Source organism: Vombatus ursinus, unplaced genomic scaffold (assembly GCF_900497805.2).
Source record: "Vombatus ursinus unplaced genomic scaffold, bare-nosed wombat genome assembly UNPS02010769.1, whole genome shotgun sequence".
Taxonomy (NCBI): Eukaryota; Metazoa; Chordata; class Mammalia; order Diprotodontia; family Vombatidae; genus Vombatus; species Vombatus ursinus.
The window spans coordinates 4082861-4106725 of record NW_020950547.1 but is presented as its reverse complement, the minus strand read 5'-3'; the positions used below and the strand labels follow the sequence as shown (position 1 = coordinate 4106725).

Below are 23865 nucleotides of genomic sequence, written 5' to 3'. Positions count from 1 at the left end.
AGTTTTTCCTCTACTTCTCTTACTTGCTTCTCAAAATCCTTTCTGACCTCTTCCATGGCCTGGGACCGATTTATATTTTTCTTGGAGGCTTTGGGTATAGGAGCTTTGACTTTGTCATCTTCTGATTGTATGTTTTGATCTTCTTTGTCACCAAAGTAAGATTTTATGGTCTTTTTTTTCCCACTGCTTGCTCATGATCTCAATTACTTAAGTTATAAACTCTTTGTTAAGGTAAGGGTCTGCTTCCAGTGTGGAGAATGTACTGTCCCAAGCTTCAGGGGTTTTGTGCAGCTATTTTCAGAGATATTTCTAGGGACCTGTGTATCTTCAGTTCTTCCAAGGTGGTATGATCAAAGGCATGGTGTTTACTCCTTTCCTGGCCTGTGCTCTGGTCTATGAGTGACCATAAGCACTCTTTTCTGCCTTGGAACTGTGAAGAGGATTCCCTCTCCACTGCCACCACAAGTCCCCCACATCAGTACTCCTCCTGGCCCCAGGACCACCACCCAGAACTGTGACCTAGATCCAAGCACAGTCAAGTAAGAGATTCCTGCTTAGCACCAGCAAAGAGATCCCTGCAATTCCCCTCTGAATAGCCACGCAATTCCCCCTCCAACTGTGAGCCAAGAGCTCTGGGAGCAGCTGCCACCCTGGGCTACCATCAAGCTTCTCTTTCATTGCCGTCACAAGCCTTTCCTACTGACCTTCCACATCGTCTTTGGTGTTTGTGGGTTGAGAAGTCTGGAAACCACCACAACTGCCCGTGATTCAGTCCCCTAAAGCCTGCTCCAGGTTTGCTGAGGCCGTCTTTGTCTATGCACCCACACTGAACTGTACTCCTCTCCCAGCCTGGTGCAATAGACCTTTCCAATCAACCATCCAGGTTTTCTTGGGCTAGAAAGTTGTTTCACTGTCTTTTTTGTGGGTTCTACTGCTTTAGAATTTTAGAGCCATTTTTTACAGGTATTTTGGAGAGGTTTGGGGGAGAGCTCAAGCAAGTTACTGCTTTTACTCCGCCATCTTGGCTCTGCCCCCATCATAGGTATTGATCTAAAATTTTCTTTGTTTTTTATCTGGTTTAGGTATCATGATTATATTTGTATTACAGAGATTGGAATTTTCTTATTACTGCCAACAATTCATGTACTGTTGGAATTGTTCCTTGAATGTTTGATAGAATTCATTTGTAAAACCATCTGGTTCTCGAGTTTTTTTCCCTCCCTTTGGCAGTTTGATTATGTCTTCTTAGTTTCTTTTGTTAATTTAAGTATTTCATACTTGTTAAGTATTCACCCATTTCCCCTACTTTTACTTTGTTCTTAGGTTCAAAGAATTCTAGGCAGTTTTTATTTTTTTGGTTTTGTTTTTGGTTAGGCAGTAGGGTTAAGTGACTTGCCCAGGGTCACACAGCTAGTAGGTGTTATATGTCTGAGGCTGGATTTCAACTCAGGTCCTCCTGAATCCAGGGCTGGTGCTCTATCCACTGTGCCACCTACCCGCCCCTATTTATTTCTTCAAATGTAGTATTCTAGGTATTTTGGGAGGGATGTAGTGGGTAGATACCTACCTGAGGGTGGGTCACAATTTTCAAATAGATAATCCTTAGATCAGCTTTTTCCTTACCTGTTTTGGAGGTCTGTTTTAAACACACACACATCATGTTTCATTGAGTAATTTTGTTTGGCCCATTCTAATTTTCTGGGCATTCAGTTCTTCAGTAATTTTCTACTGTCTACTCTCAGATATAAGATTTCCTTGCCATTCTTTCTTCCCTAGTTCATCCATTTTATGTCTCGTGTTTCATTTTTCCCAGGTATTTTTGGGAATCTTTATGGCCAGGATGGTTTTTTCTCCAAGGCTTTGGTTGGACTTGTAGGATAGCTCTTCCTCAGGGTTTACCCTATAGGGATTTCTCAGTCCAAGGTATTTCCTCATAGTATTTGGTCTGGGGGGGGGCAGCGAAGAGGGACAGGAGAGGCGTAAGAGTATCCATGCTTGTGTTGGACACTTTCCCTTTATTCCTGAATGGCATGGGAAGGCCAAGATCAGGCTCTTCCTTCAGAGGAATCTGGGGTTGCTATTGATCTGGACTCTGCCTAGGGCCTTCTTGCCACAGGGCCCTAGGGGAGAGACTTGCATTAGCCTCTGACTTCAGTTTTTTCCCCAATACTATTGGACTTTCTTCACCCAGTTTCAGGGTCACCCTGGCTGGTCTTTGCCTTTGACCTTTTTTCCTGCCAGATAGATCTGGGTCTCTCCAGTTGCCCTGAGGCTTTGTGCAGAAATTTTAACATACCTTGACTTGTCTACTTCAGAGCTCCTCCCAAGATTCCAGCAGTCCTTCTGTGCACCCCTAGGCTGAATGGAGGTGTCTATAAGTGATTTGCCATATTTTCCCAGTTAATGGTGCATTTTAAAATTTTACTTTGGTGTTTTGCAAGGGATCTGGGCTCCTCTGGGTCCTAGTCTATCACCATCTTTCTACAATTCCCCTGGCAGAGTTCAGATTTTTAGATTCTCTTATTTTCTAGGTCATTACAAAATATCTCAAATTCTGATTTTTCAGCCTAATACAGTTTTTTTTTTGTTTTGTTTTATCTGGAAGTTGTTTGTTCCATGCTATTTTTCAGAGTCCACTACTTGGGTAATGTTTCTCATCTGCTTTAAGCCCCTTCTCTAGGAGTGTTATCCATTCTCTATTTCATGTCAGCTAAATTTCTTAGATTCATTCTTACAGTCCTTATATCCAATTCATTTTTTTTTTCTTCAGGGCTTCTGACTGTTTTACACAACTACTTTCTTCTTCTGAGATTTCCTCTTGGGATTCTCTTAAGTCAAATTTTATCATTAGCAGTGGTTTTTCCCCCGTCTTCAGCCTCAGTTCCTGGTTGACTATTTTCTGCCCATTCACACCATCTTGGATGGAATTAGGTCCTGTCTCCCCACTGCTGTCCCAGAGTAGGACTCTACTAGGTCCTGCTCCTGCTGCAACCTGCGGTTTGTTCTCAGCCAGTTCTCCAGCCTAGTGGGGCCCCAATCAAAAGGTCACATTAGCCTCCACCACATCCCCTCGTACAGCACCAACCAATGAAATGTGCTGGCTTCAGGCCCTGGTCCCTTCCCTGACCAGGATGTTTGTAGGCTTCAGGCAATTTCTTAGGGTGATCCTGGAATGAATAAATGTATTCACAGCTGTTTCTCTAGTTTTATGGAATATTTGTTTCATCTAAAGCTTTTTTATTGTTCCTGAAGTGTTTCTCAGGGGAGTTTAGCTTAGTTGGAATCTTTCATATTGTAATCTTTGCTAGAAGGCCCCTGTCCTCTAAAGCTGGCCTGTCTGCCTTCTGAGGGACCATTATTATTTGTCCCCTTTTTTAACACCCTCAATATTTCCCCTATAGACTCATGCACTCCCACATTATCTTGAAAGTGTGTGTGGAGGGGAACACCTTGGCTCTTTCAAACACCCGCTTTAGTCTTCATCCCAGTGCATCATATCTCCATGTCTTCATGCCTGAATTACAATAACCTTCTTTTAATTTGATTCCTGTTTCCAGTTTCTCCATTTCTAGGTTTGTATACTTCTGCCAGATTGTAAAACGCTTTCATCATATAACTTCTCTGCTCAAAAAGCTACAATTTCCTATTAGTTTAAATCCAAACCCAAGTTTAGCATCCAAGTTCTACTACCAACTTTGAATTTCACTTCTTCCCCAAACATCATCTGAACTTCAAAGCAAGGCTATATGCATCATTTGTTCCTTGATCAATAGCAAAGACTTTTGTAGTCCTCTCTGATAAGTTTTCCCCCTCTTCTTCTACACATAGATCCTTCAAATATAGGACAGGGTGCCTTTGAGATACAGCTAAAGCCTGTAAAAGGCTTTTAAAATACCATTTTTTTCTCTTAGAATTAACTCACATTTATTAATAATTTACAGTGTAAACCATAAAACATTTTTAGGCTTACAAAGCATGTTCCTCACAACAACCCTGTGAGGTAGGCAGTGCAAGTATCATTTCTGATTTGCAGATTAGGAAAATGAAGCCCAGAGAGATTAAGTGACTTTCCCAAAGGGTCACACAGCTAGAAAGTTATCAAAACTAACCACTGAACTCCAATCCTCTGACCAACAAGCCTCTTCACACTTACAAATGCAATGTTTCACAATCACATTTGTATAGTGCCTCCCAATTCCCTAATTGCTTTGTGCCCCCATGGCCAAAAATTTTTGTCACCTAGTTGCCAACTTACTTTTGATAAGCCTCTCCAACTGAGCTACATTGATCCTTGGCCAACAAATTCAAGTCTCTTTTTTTTTAAAAAAAAAAAAAAGGAAAAAAAAGGCCAAATTAACCACTAATTTGCCAGTTTTGGCTTCAAATGATTTTTGGGAGGGAGGGGGGAGAGGAAGGGAGAAGTACAGAATGAAGGTACTATTGAACAGTATTCCAAAGACTTCCACAGGTTTTGAAGACAATTCTGAAAATGTTTTGAGCAACAGCACCCTCACTAGAAGCAAGGTCACTCCACGTCCCTGCTCCTGACCCATCGCCACATTTAAGGGAATAGCTCAGTCACTACATTCTGGTCACTTCATACTTATGCACTGTAGCACCAAAGAGACTGTAATGTTCTTCAGAGGGGGATAGGACTTGGGATTTCATTAGTAGCAGGAGGCCTTGCATAAGGAAACTCTTACTACCAATGTAGGTCAGAACCTTCTTGGCAAATCTAAACCTTAGCTGGTTAGAACACTGAGATGTTAGGTAACTAGCTCAGGTAACACAGCCAGCACTCATTCACAGGGCAGGTCTTTGTGGCTGCAAGGCCAATGTCACACTCTTCTTGTGGACAGCTGCTATTTATTGTATCCTCAGGTTGCCCCTTCATTCCATGAGAATGATCAAGGCAAGTGAAAGGAGATCACAGTTCCCTTCTTTAGTACAGAAACTAGGTATTCAAAGCAAAGATGACAGAAGGGGGGAAAGTTCCCATTGTAGATATCAATTAGAGACAGGGAGGGTCAAATTAGGATTTGAGACCTTGGATATATGATTCACAGTTAAAACAAGGGGATTGTATGAAGGTAAAGATACCAGTCTGTGTTATAAAAATATAGGCAGCTGGCAAAAGAGAAAGGGATTTAAGAAAAGCACCCAAAAATGCCACACACACACACACACACACACACCCTCAAAAAAAAAAAAAGTGTGACCTTTAGAAACTTACACATTGGAGACCAAAGCAGGTTATAAAGCCAAATAAGTATCAAAGAGAGTTAAAAAGGGGAGAAATAAAGGGCAGAGGAGAAACCCTGGTAGAAAGGCTGAATTAAGAATTTGGTGAGTAGAGTAAAAGGTTTATTAGGAATGCAGTCAATATCATGAACACAAATACAGCCAGAACCTGTAGACCAGCATGAGGAATGGAGACTGCCAGAATCATGATTCCAAATTAATTTTTGGGTTTCAGGAGAAAGAGGGTATGAGTCTTGTGGGTTAGATAGCAGGAAACTTACTAGCTACAGTAACTACACCTAGTAGAAAAGCTTTTTCTAATTTCTGAGCTCCTGATGGGAGCTAGAACACATGCCTGTCCTGTCCAATTCTAGAGGTACCCCTAGAAGGGCGGCCACTCACCAACTGCAAGCGGGCCTACACAGGAAATACCAAAAAGAACAGAAACTAAATGGATATGAAAGGACTGACCTCAAGCCGTGCCTTGAGAAGCAAAACAATTGTCCACCCACCAGCTTCCAAGCAACCAGCAGCCAGTTCAGAGTCTGAGAGCTGCCCTGGATGACCAACTTGAACCTAAACCAATGACAAAGTGGCAATAGCAGCTTGCCCAAACCCAGCCCCACAACTCAAGGGAAAAGAGAAGCTCGTCTTCAAAAATTAATGCTACAAACTCCAAGGAGTTTCAGGGTGAGAAGGCCAGAGGCTCCAGCTTTCCAAATGGCTGAGACATTGTTGGTCTTTCAATAGACTTTGATGGGGGTCAGACAGAAGACTAACCTGGGAAATTAGGGTTGGAGAGTAGATACATAGATAGCTCTCTTATCAGCCAACGGCCACTGTGTTCACCTATGCTCAAGCAAAACATCAGAGGTAATGAAGGGGAAGAATAAACCCCGTCCCAACCCTCACACCCAGGATAATCCCCCACAACAGGAACAGCAAAGGAATGATGTTCTTAATTCTCGTGGGTTTGGGAAGAAAGTTTGGATGAGGAGGAGAAAGGGGAAGCTTTTTTGGTCTCGTGGGGGGGGGGGCAGAAAAAAGGAAAGAAAAAATAATGTAAATAAATTAAACACCCAACACTTGGCTGAGTGGGAAATGGGAGAGGCCAGAGGTGGCTCACTCTTTTTAAACACAAAACTCGCCAAATGGGGAGATATACAAACAGAACAAAACCTAAAAGCAAATTATTACAAAAAATACTGAACCACAATCACAAGGGAGGGGGAGGGGAAATCTGGAAACTACCATTGCCCTAACCATAAAGGACATCAGCTCACCCTACTTTGGCAAAAGCCTGGCAGGGAAGGGCTCTTTCCTGGCTGCACCAACCTGCCCCCACCCCCAAACTCCCAGAACCCATCATTCTATTTATGAAAAGTGGAAGACAGAAGAGAGGCCCTGCTGACACATTACAGTACCCATTCCCCCACCCATTCAGCTAAAATCTGCCCCTCTCCCCAAGGGTGAAGAGAAAGATTCCCGCTTGGCACAGAGGTCATAAGCACCATCCCCACCCCACTCCCAGTCACCAGTGCTGATCAGTTTCCATTTGGCATCACTTACCACTCCTATGTCTTTTCTTCTGACCTTGCCTCACCCCTTCACATTTCCCCATCAATCCTGCTGAGGACCAGAATGCCTACAGGCTCCAACCCCCTTGGTTTGAGGTGGTGCTACCCTCTCCTCTAGGAGCAATGGACATTTTTGTGCCTTCTGCAAACATCTGGACCTAGGGCAAGTAGAGGTGGGGACCCTTCCAATCAGGCTGAAACTGTACAGAAATTTGGGGGGAAAGGAGATGAGAGTAATAGCATCCACATCTGGATCTCCCTCTTGGGCACAGGGGGCTAGAGGTATGAGGGAGGAAGAAACTAATGCCCTGGGGCACTTTAGTGCCAGGAGAGTGAGAAGCTGGGGCTTGAATATAGGCAACTGGGGGTGAGAGGGACATGCCCAGTGGAATGGTGGGGGTTCAGGTTTCCTTCTCGCTTTATAGTCTTGCTGTGTTTTCCTAGATTTCCTCCACGCCGTGCGCAAATATCATGACAAGCCCTGGTTCCTGCACCATGTCATCCCCCATGTGCTGGTTCTCACAGGCCATCACCACCACTGCCTGCTTGCCAGGGATGCGTTTGGCCACGTAGTTCTCATAGTAGCGCCGATTCATCTGACGTGTCTCTAGGGTGGCCAGGCCCTGAGGCCAGCTTCGCTCGTGGGCATTTTCAATGAGCTCATTGACTATGGAGGCTGGGCAGCCGCTCTCCACCAGAGAGCGCTTGATGACTGCTTGCAGCACAGCGTCTGGTGTGGAGATCATGCCACCCCAGCGCGTCACCCGTGCTGGCTGCAGGGAGTTGACCCACCTGTGTGGATAGCAATTTAGGAAATCACTCTAGCTCCTCTCCCCCCAGTCCAGGTTGCCCTGGGCTCTATGCAATGTTATAAACACTGGACATAGCCCGTAACTTCTCTGAGCCTAAGTTTCTCATCTGTAAAATGGGGACGAGAGCACCTCCATCAGTGTCATTGTGAGAAACAAATGAGATGTGGAAAACACTCTTTGCAAACTTTAAAATGGTAACATAAATATGAGTATTATTACACTATGCGCAAGGCTTAGCTTGTGTGTTTATCCCTTCTTTCTAAACCTGGCTCAGTAGTTCTTTCCTTGCTTTGCCCCACCTCATTTCCTGTCCCTTAACACTTTTTTCCACATATTAAACTTTCAGATCTAGAAGAGCCTTAGTCAAAATGTTCACTCTCATTTGTGCTTAGGGTGGTCGTATATACTGTCTTCCCTTATACTACAAGCTTCAGAGGGGCAAAAACAGCAGTTTCTACCTGTATAGAGCCCAAAACAGAATTCTGGGTGGTCAATGTAATCCAAGTCACTACCTTTGGTAGAACAACCTAACCCAAATCTAAATCAGGGACCCATCTTTTCCCTCTATTCTTGCCTTAGATTACCCCTGCCAAGAAGTCTTCTTTCCCTCCCAAGGCCTGAGGGACTAATGGCCAACAGGGTTTCCTCTGTCTGTCTAAGGATTGCCCTGAAGTCAGGGATTCCACTTACTCTAGGATCTCATTGTACTCAATGGTCTCCTCCAGGTTCTGCAGATTGGGATTGACACTGCGGATAGCGCGCATGTACGCCTTCAGCAGCTGAATGTCCCGCTTCTATTGGAAGAAAGGAGAGCCAGGATGAGTTAGAGGAAGCAGCAGGCAAAAAGATAAAGGGCAGCTCAGCTTAGGGGGATTTTAGGGAGATAAACCCTAAGTGGGTGGTACTGTTCAAGGTTAAGGACTCTCAGCAATAATTGATGTGAAGAGGGAAATGGCAAGGACTCTATCCTTCACATTCTATCCTGCTCATCCATATGACACAATGATTGGTCTTCTCATACATATGCACCGTACTCAATGATAGGACTGTTATTTTAAACAACCCCATTCCCCAAACCCCTTAGACATACCTGCTCTGCCAGCTGGTGCTTATGCTCAGCTGACGTCTTCTCTAGCTCCGCAATACGCGTCTGTTGCTGCTGTACCACTGAGCGGAGATGCTTAATGCAGTTGTGGTTGGGCAGCTCATCTTTGGGCATCTCCAGGCTGCAACCCCAGGGCAGGAAGAGAGTATGACAGGGGGCTCAGTGGCCAAGACTGGGCTTCCAATGCCCAGCCTAACAAGGAGACTGTAAGGAGTCCCATTCCACTGCAGAAATGTGCCAGGAAGGCTAGAGCCTTCTCCCAGTCAAAGCCTTCACACTTACTACAGTTTTCACTCTCTTATGTTCCCTTCTGCCATCCCACTTTCTAAAAACCCTACCCAGATAGTGTTGTTCTCTCTTCCCATATGTAGACTCCAGCTATACAGTTACCCTTTCTCAGAAGCCCTCCAACCCACTGCTACACACATAACGAAACTCTGCTCCCAGACATTCCCAACCCACACCGACCCATGTGAGCTAGGACGAGCAGAGAATCAAGAGGATGAGGATGAGAAGGGTGGAACTTAAGCCAGATAAGGAGGCCCCTTGATAAGGGTGGGGAAGAAGAGGGAGATGTGCAATCGATTTTCATGACTCTAAAAGGCTATTCTATAGAATTAGAAAATTTGCCTTTCACCATATCAGTTACAGGAAGAGCAAAGGTCAAAAATTCCAAATGAAGGTTAAACTTTGGGAAGGACACTCCAATCAGGAAGCCTGGAGGGCAGAGGGAGGTAAGAAAGACAAGGCACCACTTTGCCTAGAGAGCAAGATCTTGTAGCCCAAAAGACAACTCTATTTTGGCATTCTCTGGCTAGAGGCAAGCTAACCCTCATTTGTCTTGATTCTGGGCATAGTAACGGGGAGAGGGAAGAACTCTAACTCTGTGGACTAGAGGCAAGGGTCAGGTGGAAATCCTCACCCACAGCCCTGCTCGCAGGTGACAGGCCGCTTGGGGTTGTGCTCGCAGTCACTGAGATGAGACATGAGGTTGTCCAGCCGCACAACGGCACTGCAGCCAAACACAGCGTTGTCACAGGCAATCTGTAGTTTTGACAGCATGTTCCGCATGATCCGGGGGACGGGGCGCAGGTGGGCAACTGTCACTACACTTCGGTCTACTGGGCAAGTCTGCTGCTGAGAGAACCACTGGGTGATGCAGGCATTGCAGAAGGCGTGCTCACAGTGAGGGGCCTGGCAGGGAGAGAGTTACCCAGGACAGTCAGCAGGGTCTGGAAGCAGTGTTGGCATCATCTCCACAGACCAAGCCAGTCAGAACTCTCCTAGGTAATGCTATTCAAAAGTTCCCAGGAATCACAAGGGCTCCCTCCTTCTCTCCACCAAGTACAGATTTTCATGACCTAGCCAAGCGAGACCAAGTGCCCTCTGGGGTTGAAACAGGTCAAATCAACAAATATTTATTGAGCATCTACAACACACCTTGCACTCTGCAAGTTACAAAAAGCTGCAATCTATTCCCTCAAGAAGTTTATAATCCAGTTGGGGAGATGAAACATAAAGACAAGTTAAATAATAATGATTTAAGTAATTTTCAACACAAGGGAAAAGATGTCACAAAGCAGTACGTGATTAACAAATTAATTATAAAGAGAGTAATTGATATAAGAGACTACGATGGTTGGTGAGTGGAGGGAATTTTGTGAGTGGAAGCTTCTAGAATGGACAGGATTTGGATGGAAGAAGAGGGGGTCATTCCAGGCAAAAGCAAGGTGTATTAAAGAAACTGGTTGGCCTTGCCGAAGTTAGGCGAGTCTCCTTCTAGACAGACTGAGGCTTTTTTCCTTAGGAATGCCAAGGACTTCCTAGGTGTTACCTGAAACACAGTCCCTGGCTTGGAACTCGCCCACCCCCACTGTCACTTTGCTACCTTTCTACTTGAGACTCCTCTGCTGATGTCCAACACTTTGTGTTAGCCTCAACAGAGGCCACTGGGGCTTTTTTGAGACCAGACTCTTCCTTGACTTTATATTTCCCACTTCAGAAAAGATACAGAAAGATTCCTCTTGTTCTTGCCCTCTCCCTTCTTGCTGCCCAGAGAGCCTTTCAAAGTCCTTAGGGGCCAGTAATTTTGATAGGAAAAACCCATGGGCCTTTGTGAGGTCACCACCTAACAACCAGGCCCTGCTGGATACCAAGGGGTCCCTTGGTTACAAAAAGGCTGCAGACACGAGTTTCTCATACATGAGACACACTTGATTCTCTCACCTAGAACGAGAGGAACATTTATTTACATGGTTTGTTCTGCAGAGCAAAGTCTTGTCTGGAGGTGAGGGGTGAAATGACTCATGTCATTTTAATCAATCAAAAACATTAAATGCCTACTGTGTACCAGGCACTATGCTAACACTGGGGATACAAAAAAAGAGGCCAAAAACAAAGTCCTTGACCTCAAGGAATTTGAAGTCTAATGGGGAAGACAACTTGCAAACAAATAGATAAATAGGAGATAATTAATAGAGGGAAGGCACTAGAATTAAGAGGGGTTGGGGAAGGCTTCCTTTCCCAAAGATGGGATTTTAGCTGGGACTTAAAGGAAACCAGGGAGGTCAGTAGTCAGTTACACTGAAATTGAATTTGTTCAGACACTGCACCTTTCCACCTCTGGGTGTCTGAAGGGACAGGGAGAATAGGTAATCCAAGAGCTGAAGCCACAGGGGCAGGAGATCCAGGAAATCCTTTGTGATAAAATTATGGGGACTACAGATCTCTCTAAAGTGGTCTTCCAACCTGAGATTCTGTGGGTCTGACTAGGGAGCTACTAGTTTCAGAAATGGGGATTTACTAGCCCTAACTCCAGGTGTCACAAGAGCACACCTTCAAATGGTATTTACTAAGCGAGCACCAAGGATTCTAGAACAGGGCATCTTGTGGGGATCATTAGGAATTCATCTTGCTCATGCTTTCTGGCTGGTACTTTAACTTCTCACATCTGTCAGACACCAAGTGACTGATTTGTAGGAAAAGGAGGAGTGATTTAGTGGCAGGGAGCGGCTTCTTTCTCTGTCTCCACTGAGCCTAGCTCACTACATGCAGGAGCTGGCCCCATAGATAGGTCTTGGGAAGGAAGACAGGCAGGGTGACTTCTAGACCAAGGGATGATGACCAATTAGGAGGCTCTGGGAATCTTGAGAACTCTCCCAATCACACATGCTGATGACAGGGGAGGTAAATAATCACCAGGGGCAGGCAGCAGCCAACAGGGCATGGGGCAGAGCACCAAAAGGATTCTTACCTGTCAAGATCTATAAAATCAGAGTTCCTACTTACAGGGGCCAGGGATGAAGCCATGGACAGACAGGAAGAGGGCCTAGCTGGAAGATCCTGGCCATACCAGCACAGAGAGACGCTAAAGGAAACCTGCCAGGAAATCTAAGCATGGTGTTATGACTGATATTCAAGTAAATGCTTGTAGGTAACTGTGGAAACACATCACTCCAGCCATCTATTTAGGTTGGCAGCTTTATTACTCAAGGATTGCAGACCCAACTTTATTCCATCTGTGGGGATTTTTTTTTTATTTCATTAACTCCAACTTTAATGTTTAATTAGAGCTTCTTTGCTAGCATATATGTCATAGTATTCATTTCTTCCATTCATCAGCTAATATTTGAACTATCTTCCCAGAAAAATCTGATAGGAAGAGACACTGGAGCCATTATTAAATTTTGATAGAGGGAACCCCCAAAAGAGGAAACTCCATCTGCACCTTCTCTTTGACACTTTTAGAGAGTTAAGTAGAACACTGAGAGGTTAAGCGATCTGCCCATGGTCACACAACCAGTATCTCAGAAGTGAGACTTGAACCCAAGGTTTCCCTGGTTCTAAGGCCAGGTCTCTATCCATTCTACTTGGATCTTTTCCCTTCCTCAGTTAATACATGGTATTTGAGGAAAATAGAACCCTGACTTAAAAAAACAAATAGAGGGACCCCCCCTGGGGCATTCCACCTACTCAGGCAGACCTTGGGGGAAGACCTAGGCCTACTTCTCTGTTACCCATTCTGTACTGGGGGATGTGAAACCATAAATTGGGACACTTCTGTTTCAATGCTGGCTTTCCTGATACTCATGGGGGTTCCATTCTCTGGGCCTCAGCACTCCATGAACACTATTGTTTCTCAAAGTAGAATGGTTCAGGATAAACTGAAACCTGGAAAAATAGGAACTACCTCTCATTATCCCAATTCAACAAGCAGTGTGCGAGAGACACAAACACAAGACCCATTACTCTTCCACTCTGCCAATTCACCTGTACTGGCTCCTCCAGAACTCCACTGCAGATAGGACAAATAAGGTCTTCATCAACATCCCCCTGGAATCGGGCTACATCATACCCCATGTCTCATCACTGAGACCAGGCCCTGCAGGGAAGAGAAGAGAAGCAGCACTAGGGGTAGTCTACAAATGGACCAGGCCATATCTCTCCAAACCAGGGGTTGGAGCAGAGCATATGTATTTGGTTGGTAGTTTACTTCTTACCTCTGTTAGATATGACTAATTTTGATTTGTCAAGTAAGGGAGAGAGATTCCTCCTCAAACACTTTTTACGCTGTGGTCATATAAACTCACTTTTGCATAGAAAGATCAATTAGTTCAACTCAGCCTCTGCCTTCTCTCCCAGCATGGTATCGCTCCTGTCTTCTGGCAGTGACTGTTTTGCCCACCACCTGTTTTAATTCTCCTCCACATATGCTGAAGGAGAAGGAAGAAAAGAGATAGGTACTGTCTGGTCCCCCCTCATTTTTTTTTTTCCGGCTAGGCAATGCGGTTAAGTGACTTGCCCCGGGTCACACAGTTAGTGTTATGAGTCGGAGGCCAGATGTGAACTCAGGTCCTCATGAATCCAGGGCCAGTGCTCTATCTACTGCTCCACCTAGCTGCTCCCTGTCCCCTCGTTTTCCAAAGAACACAGAGTTGCTGAGATAAAACTTCTGGGAGTTTATAGCCAAAAGTAGGGAAATGTAAGAGCTGGGAGATGTGGGAAGGCTCACTCCACCTTAAGGTTTCATCCTCTTCCCTCAGGGTTTGTACCTACTAAAAAGGGTCCATCAGTATCACGATGAAATTCCCACCTTACTCAAAGCTGACCTACAAGTAGGTGTTGGGCAGGGATACAGAGGGAAAAAATAGTGTTCACCTCAGATGGAGTTTTAATCTATAGTTGGGAGGAAAATCCAGCATACATGTGCAAAACTGAACACACTAAACAGTACACTAGTAATGCCTAAAGTGGAGTTTTAATAAGGGCCTGTCAAAGAATTTAGGCTGAGGATTCTCTGAGCCCTGAAGAGGGAGTGGTCTACCAACCTAAGAGTCCCTGAGTCCCTGAATACCCTGACAACAATGAAAGACAAGATTATGTAATTATTTATAAACAAATGAAAAAACCACTCACAATTCCTTAAGTTCAAATCTGACCATTTTGGTCTTAAGTAAGAGAATGAGAAAGATGTGTTAGAAGTCATCACCTGAACTTCTGGCTTAGAAACAGCCATCCAAACAGCCCCTGTGTGGAGCTTGGGGGATTATCTTAATGAACTTTGGCTAGTAACTTGGGGGGGAGGGGGAAGGGTAACTCCCAGAACAGATACCTGGAAATGGGTCTTCAGCTATGAGGCAAGTACATGGCCTAAGCTACAGGAAAATGGGGGTAATCAGTGGTGATCCAGCAGATAGGGCTGATTAGACACAGAAGACTGCTGTCAACCAAAAGTACCCTTTGGGGACACTTACCAATTTAAATTTTCAGCACATGATGAGTCTGACCAGAAATTTCTTCTAGGTCCAAATTGGGGGGAAAAGGGAAGGAAGAGAAGAGGAAGGAGCTGAATGAGACCCTGAAGGCTGTGACTAAAGCCAAGGTAGGGTTCAACTCAGCTTGGTCGGCAGACACTGTGTCTCCTCACACCAGTCCATGCTCCATGCAGCTGTCAAACGGATTTTTCTTGAGCTAGGTCTGACCTTTTCCCTCCTATTCAATCAGCTTCAGGATCCTTGGCTTCTAACGCCCTTCATAACGTGACCTCCCCTTAGCTTTCTATTCTTCTCACACCTTACTCCCCTCCCTGTAGGCTACAAACCAGTGATGCTGGCCTCCTTGCCCTTGCTATCCTCATAAAAGACATTCCATTTCCAGACATTTTCCATGGGAGTTTCTCATGCCTGGAATTCTTTCTCATCTTGGCTTCCTGGCTTCCTTTAATTCTCAGCTAAAATCCCACCTTCTGCAAAAAGCTTTTCCCAATCCCTCTTAATGCTTGTGCCTCCCCCCTACCACAGTTTATCTAGCCTATGTCTCATTTGAATATAGTTGTTTGCATGCTGTCTCCCCTTTAGACTGGGAGTTCCCTGAGGGTAGAGACTGTTTGTTTGTTTTTGCTTTTCTTTGTATTCTGGGGACAGGAGGAAGTGGTAGGGTTCTAGTCACACAGAAAGTACTTAATAAATTCTTGTTGATCTGACACCTGCACCTTGTCTAATCAAACTTGGGAATGGATCAGAAAGAGGAGGGAGTTTTGGGGTAAAGTGGCACCTGACACCCAGACTCCTTCCCAACTTACTATGGGAAGTTATTTTGCGTTACCTTTTACTACTCTCAGATTCATAAAAGCTAGCTAAGCAGAGAATGAAGTGGGCTGGACACCAAAGAGATTAATCCTTCAATCTACCAATATTGATTATGGATGTATAGGTGATCTTAAAAGAACCAAAAATAAAACTCCAACCCAAAGCCTCTTGTAAAAGATTTTCTGTATCCCTAATTTGTTGAGAAGGCATAGTGGTGGGAGAAAGTAACTCATACCCTTTTGTTTGTGCCAAACAAGAGCAAGAAATCAGTATTGCAATTCCTCCCAAGGAGTCAAAGTAGAGTAAAATCCATGATTTCAAACCTGAATAAATCTATATATTTTGTAAAGTTTCAGTTTGAAATCCTTTCAGGCTACTCCAATTTCTTAATTGGAAATATGCTTTCAAAATGAAAGCTTAAATTTAAAAAAATTAAAACAAGTTTTTGAATGCTTAATTTTTAAAGTGACACCAAGTAAACCAGTAGAAGGCACTTTAGTATGTGAATTCAGAGATTAGAAGTACAAATATGTAAGAGAAAAACATTTTCTTCTCTTCAATTAATTCTTAAATTAAAAAATCATCTGGGAATTTTTAAAAACAGAAACTTTTTTCCCAGACTTTAAATTTAAGAAAAAGAAAAGTTGAAAACTGAATTAGCTCCATACTCAAGTTTTCCTCTTAATGGCTAAAACAGTCCACTTATAGTCGTTTTTCCTTGTCCTCTCATCTTCAGCAATCACAGTTGAGTCTGAGGAAAGACAGTTAAAGTCTCCTCACAGAATAACAATGAAACCATCATTGCTCGAGCACCTAAATAAAGATTTTTAAAGATACAGTATCTCCAAGTTAAACACATGCTGTTCATTCAACCATTATAAAGCACCATCTAAATGTGTTATACGACCTGGTTTCCATATACTTCACCACAGAGGGGTTGCCCCTTTGTCAATGTTACTGATAAAATTTAGTGTCCAAGAAAGGATATTACATGTGGTCTGACCAGTGCAGTGTACAAGGGATAGGACTACCACTTCCTTTGCTTTGCACACTAAACTTTTATTAAGATGTACTAAGGTTGTTTTAACAATTTTGTTTTAACTGACAGCTTTTTCCAAATCGTAATAAAAATATTTCACTACCTATGATTAATCTATTGAATTTGAGACAGTTTACCTCCTACTTTCACAATGTTTGAAATAGCTTTGATAAAGAAAATAACCAAATCCTAACTTTTTTCTAACATAGCTGCAAAATCTAGTAAGTATCAAAATAAATTGCTAGTGTATAACTTTAAAAAAATGTAAAAACTTCATTAAGAGTCTATTAAAGGGCAGCTAGGTAGCGCAGTGGATAGAGCACTGGCCCTGAAGTCAGGAGGACCTGCGTTCAAATTTGGCCTCAGACCAAACACTTGACACTTACTAGCTGTGTGGCCCTGGGCAAGTCACTTAACCCCAACTGCCTTAAAAAAAGTCTATTAAAAATATGAGTGGTCTTTTTGCAGAAAAAAAGGGATTAAGTAGAATCTTCTGGACTGATGCTGAATCTAAAACCAGAAAAGAATTTAGGTATCACCTAATCCAACCTAATCCAACTCCCCATCTCAAATGTGATCTGCCTTCATCTGAGGTTTCAGATCGACCTCTTCTGGATCCTGTAATGTTTCACAATGTCTGTCTAAATGAGAAGAGTGGAAAAAAAAACTTCAGAATTCAATTCACTTCTCCAACTCCGAACAAATCTACTAAGGCTTGACACCTAGTTCTTTTCCCTGACACATACCTTCCCCCTGTCAACCTGAGAATCTCCTGGGAACCTGAAGTTTCAGTGGTTTGGGTGAAATCCTGACCATACCTGTGGAGATCTTCTATAGTTACACAACTCCTACTTTACAAAAGCATTTACCTCAAGGAGTTTTTAAAACATTAAAATTTTCTTAACCCACAAGGATCTGTGATCACATTGATTTAAAGATCTCCTCCAAGAATACAGATCAGCCTAGCTACATGACTCTTGTTCACATCTTTCCACAAATTTGCCATAGTCATCCACCTATTTTCACTCACCATATGACTAGCTCATCTTCTCTTTTGATCTTACCATCTCCTGACATCTTTTACTCCTGGTCTTCCAACATACTTATCTGTTCTCTGATACAGCCAGATCACACCTACCATATGCCTTTTACCCTCTATGTAATACCCATTTTTAATTCTTTGGATACTTATATTCTATGTCTTACAGATACATAACATAAGTGAGAATTGGTATTTAAAAAGATGGGCTTTTGTTTCTGGGAGAAGTTCGGCGTTACAGAAACTCTGCAATTTCTTGAAGTCAATCCAGCCCGCTCTTCTGCCCATTTAATTCTGAATGCAACTCAATTTGGGTCCATTTGTACTGGGTTTCTTTCCTCCCCTCAGATATACAAATGGTGGAAAAGTCCACCCAACTCCAAGGCAATCTGGGCAAGAGACATTTGTCAGCCGCTTGATACGATGATCAAGCCAAATCATTCCAAGTGATTATGGATCTCTCGGATGAAGCTCAGAAATGTTTTGGGGCTTGATGCACCAGTATCATTTACCTCATCATCCAATTCATATTGGTCTCTGTGACAGACTTTCTCCATGTGAAGTGTCAAATACTGTTGGCAAGCATACATCTTCTCATCATATTCCTCACCTGATGCTTGGATCAGAGGCGAGCTGAGAAGGTTCTGTTGTTAAATCTACTAAGAAATCTTAAATGATTTTGATGTATGAATGAGAGCCTTTAAAGTGGTTTTTGCTCTACCGAATTAAGTATTTTGTAACCAAATGATAAACACAGTGGGGCTTTATATCCTCAACAGCTTTCAGTAAATCGTGTGGTGGTAAAGTTAAAGGCCACTGTAGTATCATTTGAAAAGCCTGTCTGTTCTCTACTTGTACAGTGTATGAAGAGGGCTCTCATGAAAATTTTGTATATACAGAAAAGTAGATAAATAGGTCAGCTTGTCTTTTTTCAGGATTAATAAATGTCTGAATTTTTCCCCACAACTTTGGTTTCTTATCTTTCGGATACTTTGTAAATGATCCCTCAATGCCTTCCTCTAAAACAGATCTACTCTATGTACACTCATCTATTACAATCCACTAGATCTTAAGCTCCTTGAGGGCAAGGAGGGTCTTCTGCCTCTTTCTGTATCCCCAGCACTTAGCATAGTGCTTGGCACATAGCAGGTGCTTAATAAATGTTTACTGAATTGAACTGAGTTGCTTTTCTTGTCTTTGTTCATTTTAGGGTTTCTTCTACTTTCTTTTATAAGTACATTCAGGACTATGATGATACCCATGTGTTACCACACTGATGGTGGAAAGTTTTTCATAATATCTTTGCAGATCTTTTCTATTCTTCTTGTTTGTTGTTCCCTTAAATGGCTTCAGAATGACTTTGCTTTACTAGGTCCCTTGCTATACTTTCTTAAAACTGATCTTACCCTTCTCTACTTTCAGGCAACACCTGCCTTTGGGTGTCATTACTCTCCACAAGTCAAATGTTTGCTCACTGGGACATGTTTTTCAGGTTGATTTGGTCTTCTCACTGTGGTGATTGATTTACATTAGTTAAAAACTTCTGTATAAAATCATAATCAATGTCCATGCCCTTTTCCTTTACTATTTTTCATTACCAATGATTTGTTTGATTAGGTCAGGACTAAGTCCCATGGCTTTTCATCTTTATCACTTTTTCTTCTCGCTAAAGCTAATTTTGACCTCTGCTCTGATAACTTGTCAGTCTGTACAAAGTCGGGAATGACTCCAAAAACAGAGGAAGGGAATAATCATTTACTAAGCACCTCCTATGTGTCGGGCACTGTGCTAAGTGCTTACAATAGTACCTAAACTTTGGTGGGCTGTTCAATTATAACCAATGTAATGCTTTGTGATGTTATTTGGTGCTCACTATATCTGGAGCATATTGGTTCTTTTCTCAAATAAGGTATTAATGACAAATGCCTACACAGAAGCTTCCTGGCTCTACAAGTCTTTGACCTCTCTCAGCCTTTTATTCCTGACCTACATGTTTCTCACCAACATCACCTACTCCAACTTTTACACCAAAGTCACTGTGTATCAGATGATGCTGATTTGAATGCATGAGAATTTTCTAGTTTTTCTAAGAAATTCCTCTACTTCCCCCTGAAACCAATGTTGGTACATGAATTGCAACTATTTTTATGGTAATTTTTTGGGGTAAATATTGGGTGTCCCATGAAATTATATTTATCACTGCTGCTGGAATAAAACCAATTCCCTTCTTTGTCTCTCTAAAAAGTGTCTGTAAGCTATCCCTCTGTCTAGCTAACTGCAACCTCCTTTTCTGGCTTCATTTATAAGGAGAATGACAAGATTGACAGGACCTCTCTCCTTCAGCACTGAGTATACTTGCTGATCACCTTGCTACCATAGTAGACTCTGACTCAGTTTATGCTCTGCTTACACTAGTAGTCTTCAAGGTCCCAGGTAGCACTGCCATGCTTCCATGGCATATGAAAGCAGGACTCTGTAGAGGCTAAACTCCCTTTGTATATTTAAAATATAATCCCATTTAGAAATTAGTTCAATTTGTACACAATTTTCTAGGAAAAACCTAACACATACAAAAAGGCACAACTACATCAAAAGGCCAGTTATTTATCACTTAAATAACATTCTGAACACCCAGAATAGAAACTCTCCTACTCTCTCTGCTCTGTGCTTGGGAAGGTGGGAGGGTAGAAGGGCATCATAAAAGCAATCTAAGTCAATTCCTTTTCCCAAAGGATTTATCATCTAAGACGCAGCCTTAAGGCCTATTGGCAGACAGGAAGACACATATGAAAATCATTAAGATCTCCTAGGCAACCAAAAACAAGTGAAAATGAACATAGGTGCCAGAGTGTAAAACGTTGGGAACGAAGAGCAAAGAAAACAGGCAAAGCTCTGTGGCGTGGATCAGGAATTAGAGAGGAAAGGAAAGGACACGGCTTGTTAAAAGGCAACTGAAACTAACTGCATGGTCTTGAGCCAATGGTCTGTTTTTACCTGGCAGGTGGTGTGGGGCAGGGTCCCTGTTCACAAGGCTCCAGCCCCCTCACGGCTCCACTCAGTACCTCTCACGATATGCTCCCAGTAACCCATCTTGTATGTTATGCTCAGACTCATTCTTCCATCCTAATGATGAGCTCCATCACCAAGGGGATGGTCGTGATGTCATAATCAGGATTGCTCTATTAATAGGAACAAGGAAAAGAAAGGTAAGTCAGGGAAAACTCGACTCTACTCAATGGGGGAGGAAGAAATAGGTAAACAGATTTGGAACTGGTAACCAAATGGGGAGGATGAGGCAGTTGTGTCAAGCATGAGTTTCCAGTGAAAGGCCCCCCCCACTATCAGGAAAAGGGGTTTGGATATATAATCACAGTCACTGTGGAAGAGGCTCAAACACAGGTTTCAGTGAAAGGATAGGGAAGAAGAACAAATTAAAGGGGGGAAAAAGGAAGAAAAGAGACACTTTTTTGAAACAGACAATCATTTGTGTTTTCAGATACTCTGTGAAGAAATGTAACTTCAATTCCTGAAAGTCATAAGCCTTCAGTCAGACACTGCCCAGATGCCATACTACCTCACAGTTGTATCATTTTTTAGAGTTTACCAAATGTTTTCATATCCATTGCCTCATGTAGAGAGTACTTACCCTCCCTCCAAAGAGAAGGTACAAGACTTTACTTACAGGCTATGAACTTGCTCAGATGTTAGTCAATAAGCATTTATTACGTGCTTCCTATGTATCACTGTGCTAAAGCCCTAAAGGGACGAGAAACACACAAAAAAACTTTCTGTTCCCAAAGAACTCACACTCTAATGAAGGAAACACAATCCATGTAACCTGTATGTACAAAATGAATACAGGGCAAATGCAATGTAACCTCAGAGAGAATATGCTAGTAGAGGTGAGGGGGGTGGAGGAAAGGGCAAAAGGTGATATTTGAGTTGTGTCTTTGAAGGAAGCCAGGAGGCAAAGTTAAGGAAGGGGAGCATTCTAGGTGTGTAAAAATGAGACAATAACTGGGGAACACTTGGTTCAGATATTCCCCACTTCCCAGTTACTCAAAAAGTGAACAGGCTTTAGGATAAGAAAGGCTGAGGTAATACAGGAGGAAGTAGTCCTACAACACTAGGGAAGAGGAAACGATTCAAGCAAAGAGGTTGATTTGCTAAAGAAATAGCTGCATCAGACACAGGCAAGAGGTACAGGTAAAGGCATTAAGGAGAAAAGGGATAAGGCCCAATCACACTTTTTGTACCCTATGTACATTTATCTATATGTCAAACACATACTTTTCATGTTAAATAATCTTAAAGGGGAAGTGGCAGAGTAATTATTGCTATCAGGTATAATGAAGGATATGTTTCATCTTCTGAGCCTAGAGTAAATGTCAATTAGTTTGACACTGGTCTGCAATAATAATATAAGTGTAGTAGCACTATTTAAACCAGAGACTGACTCTATGATAAAAGGGTGAGGGCAGTGCCATTCACAGTCTGTCATCCTGCAGGTTCTTTGGTTCCACAAAATAATAAAGCATGGCCCACTCTCCTCTTTCAATACCAAAGAAGATCAGATGTCTTACTTCTTTCATTCAGAGACTTCCTTTCATTTCACAAACACCCCACCAGTTTTAGAGAGTGATCTATCTGTTCAATTCATGGCCCAGGCCTAATTAGAAACCTAAAATTGGTGATTCAGCAGGCACTCACCATGCCTATAGTGTTTCTAAAGAGTATGTCACTAAACCAGCCTCATTCTGCCCTGCCCTTCCCCCCAACCAATACTTTCCTAGGTATCACAAATCCTACAATTTCTAAGTCTCCTTGGTAGGCCAGGGTGACGTAATATTTCACAATTAAAAAAAAAAAGTACAAAACTGAAAGACAGGAGGCCAAAGTTGTTGTACTGATTCTGCCATAGCTGTCTAACCTCAATTAGGTCAGTTAATGTCTTCATATTTTCATTTCTTTGTTTTGTCGAATGGAGATAATAATACCTTCCCAATGTATGCATTGTTGTGAAATACAACAAGATAGGAGAACACACACGGAAATATAACATAACTAGGTGAGATGGTATTCGTACTATGTTAACACAATTCATAAGAAATATGACTTGACAAGTTGGAAGGGCAACTTGCCTCCAAAGGGCATCTAGTCCAACCTCAACCTAAAGCAAAAATCTTAGTAGGGAACTCGCCAACCTTAGGGCAGCCCATTTTGATTTTGGTCAGCTCTAAATGCTAAACTTTCTGTATGTTAAGGTGATGTGTACTTCCCTGTAAACTTTACCTTACTATCACCTAGTTGGTTCTAGAATTCTGCCCTCCAAGTATTGGGGAATCTAGGTGGAAACGGTTGAGAGGGACCAGAGTCTTAAGTTGCTTCCTCTTTTGAACTGGAAGGTAATGTTGGCTGCATACTCAAAGAAAATAACATAACTAAATTAATCATATACTTCCTCTCAAAACTTTCATCTTGTAGACCTCTTTTGGTTCTACAGCCGTCCTTTATTATAAGTTGAGCTAAGAAAAACCCTTCTATCTTTCTTGATCTTCCATTTTGCTGGCTTGATTAAATAACTTCTTTTGGGGTTACCTTAATACTGATAGGCAAAATGAGCTGCCTGTCTCTGGCTGTTAGCCAATTCCTCTGAGAAAGCCTTTCCTCCCATCTCACTAGTCTCCCCTCAGCCTCCGGTTTGGGAAGATTTCCATGCATTCATATTCAAAGGCTAGGCAGAAAACCATGAGCAGGGATGGAAAAAATGTGGGATTCCACCCTGGAATAAGGAGGAGTGAGGGAGCAAGGCAAGAAATGGGGAAGAGAGGCTCAGTTACCCTGAAAGTGAGTGGAAAGTGGGTGAATCGCTGCCCACTTAACAACACTTTGTTCTCCAGCCCACTCTCCCCCAGCTTTTCTGCCTCTTCTGGTCCCTCCTCCTCTCCCAGCCCCTTCCACCTCTCACCCAGTCAACACCCCTCCTCAATTCTGATCTTGCCCACCTGCCTGCCCACCCCTCCAAACCCCGACTCCTCCAGCCCCACCTCCCAGACACCTCGCGCGCGCAGGCGCAGTACGCACCGTCCTGGGAGCGGTCTAGACCCGTAGCTCCCCGGGCTCGGACTAGCCTGACCTGGCTCTTCGCGCTCCGGACTCCTGCTGGAGGTGAAGCGGCTGCGGTCACGCGCTGGGCCCTAAAGGCCTCTTCCCCGTAGTTCCTCGGAGAAGGGGGAAAGGGAGGGGAAGACTGAGCCCAGTCTTCATCCGTCCAAGGCACACTCTTTGCCCCGCCTCCCCGTGCTACACATCCCACCGGAAACACGTCGGCACGCCACGGCCCGCCTCCTAATGGGCTCTCTGGCCGGAAGGGGGGGAGAAGATTATTTCCTGGCCAATGAGAAAGGTGGAAGCTCTAGCTTGGCCCGCCTCCCCCCACCGGAAGTTTTCGTGATTCCGAAAGAG

At 43.2% G+C, this 23865-nt stretch overlaps 1 protein-coding gene across 2 annotated transcripts; it reads right to left on the bottom strand.

The window, feature by feature from the left end:
• Nucleotides 1-3886: 3886 nt before the first annotated feature.
• On the bottom strand, nucleotides 3887-23702 carry RNF41 (ring finger protein 41). 2 transcript variants are annotated; one of them, XM_027854995.1, is made up of 7 exons: nucleotides 23485-23702; nucleotides 20395-20579; nucleotides 13005-13116; nucleotides 9658-9929; nucleotides 8721-8856; nucleotides 8321-8424; nucleotides 3887-7610 (listed from the first exon to the last, which is right to left on the bottom strand). In XM_027854995.1, exons 3-7 carry the CDS (start codon nucleotides 13092-13094, stop codon nucleotides 7259-7261), a joined length of 954 nt encoding a protein of 317 aa, XP_027710796.1. In that variant the 5' UTR covers nucleotides 13095-13116; nucleotides 20395-20579; nucleotides 23485-23702; the 3' UTR covers nucleotides 3887-7258. The 2 variants fall into 2 exon arrangements, with proteins under 2 accessions (XP_027710796.1, XP_027710797.1); XM_027854996.1 differs by lacking the exon at nucleotides 13005-13116.
• Nucleotides 23703-23865: the final 163 nt, after the last annotated feature.

What these genes read in the sequence shown, in the direction of transcription:
- RNF41 (XM_027854995.1), bottom strand. Translation starts at nt 13,094, where the DNA reads ATGGGGTATGATGTAGCCCGATTCCAGGGGGATGTTGATGAAGACCTT. An exon ending in ACCTGCGAGCAGGGCTGTGG is followed by an intron (nt 8,857 to 9,657) that starts GTGAGGATTTCC and finishes CTGGGGTTGCAG; the next exon opens with CCTGGAGATGCCCAAAGATG. An exon ending in GAGTACAATGAGATCCTAGA is followed by an intron (nt 7,611 to 8,320) that starts GTAAGTGGAATC and finishes CTATCCACACAG; the next exon opens with GTGGGTCAACTCCCTGCAGC.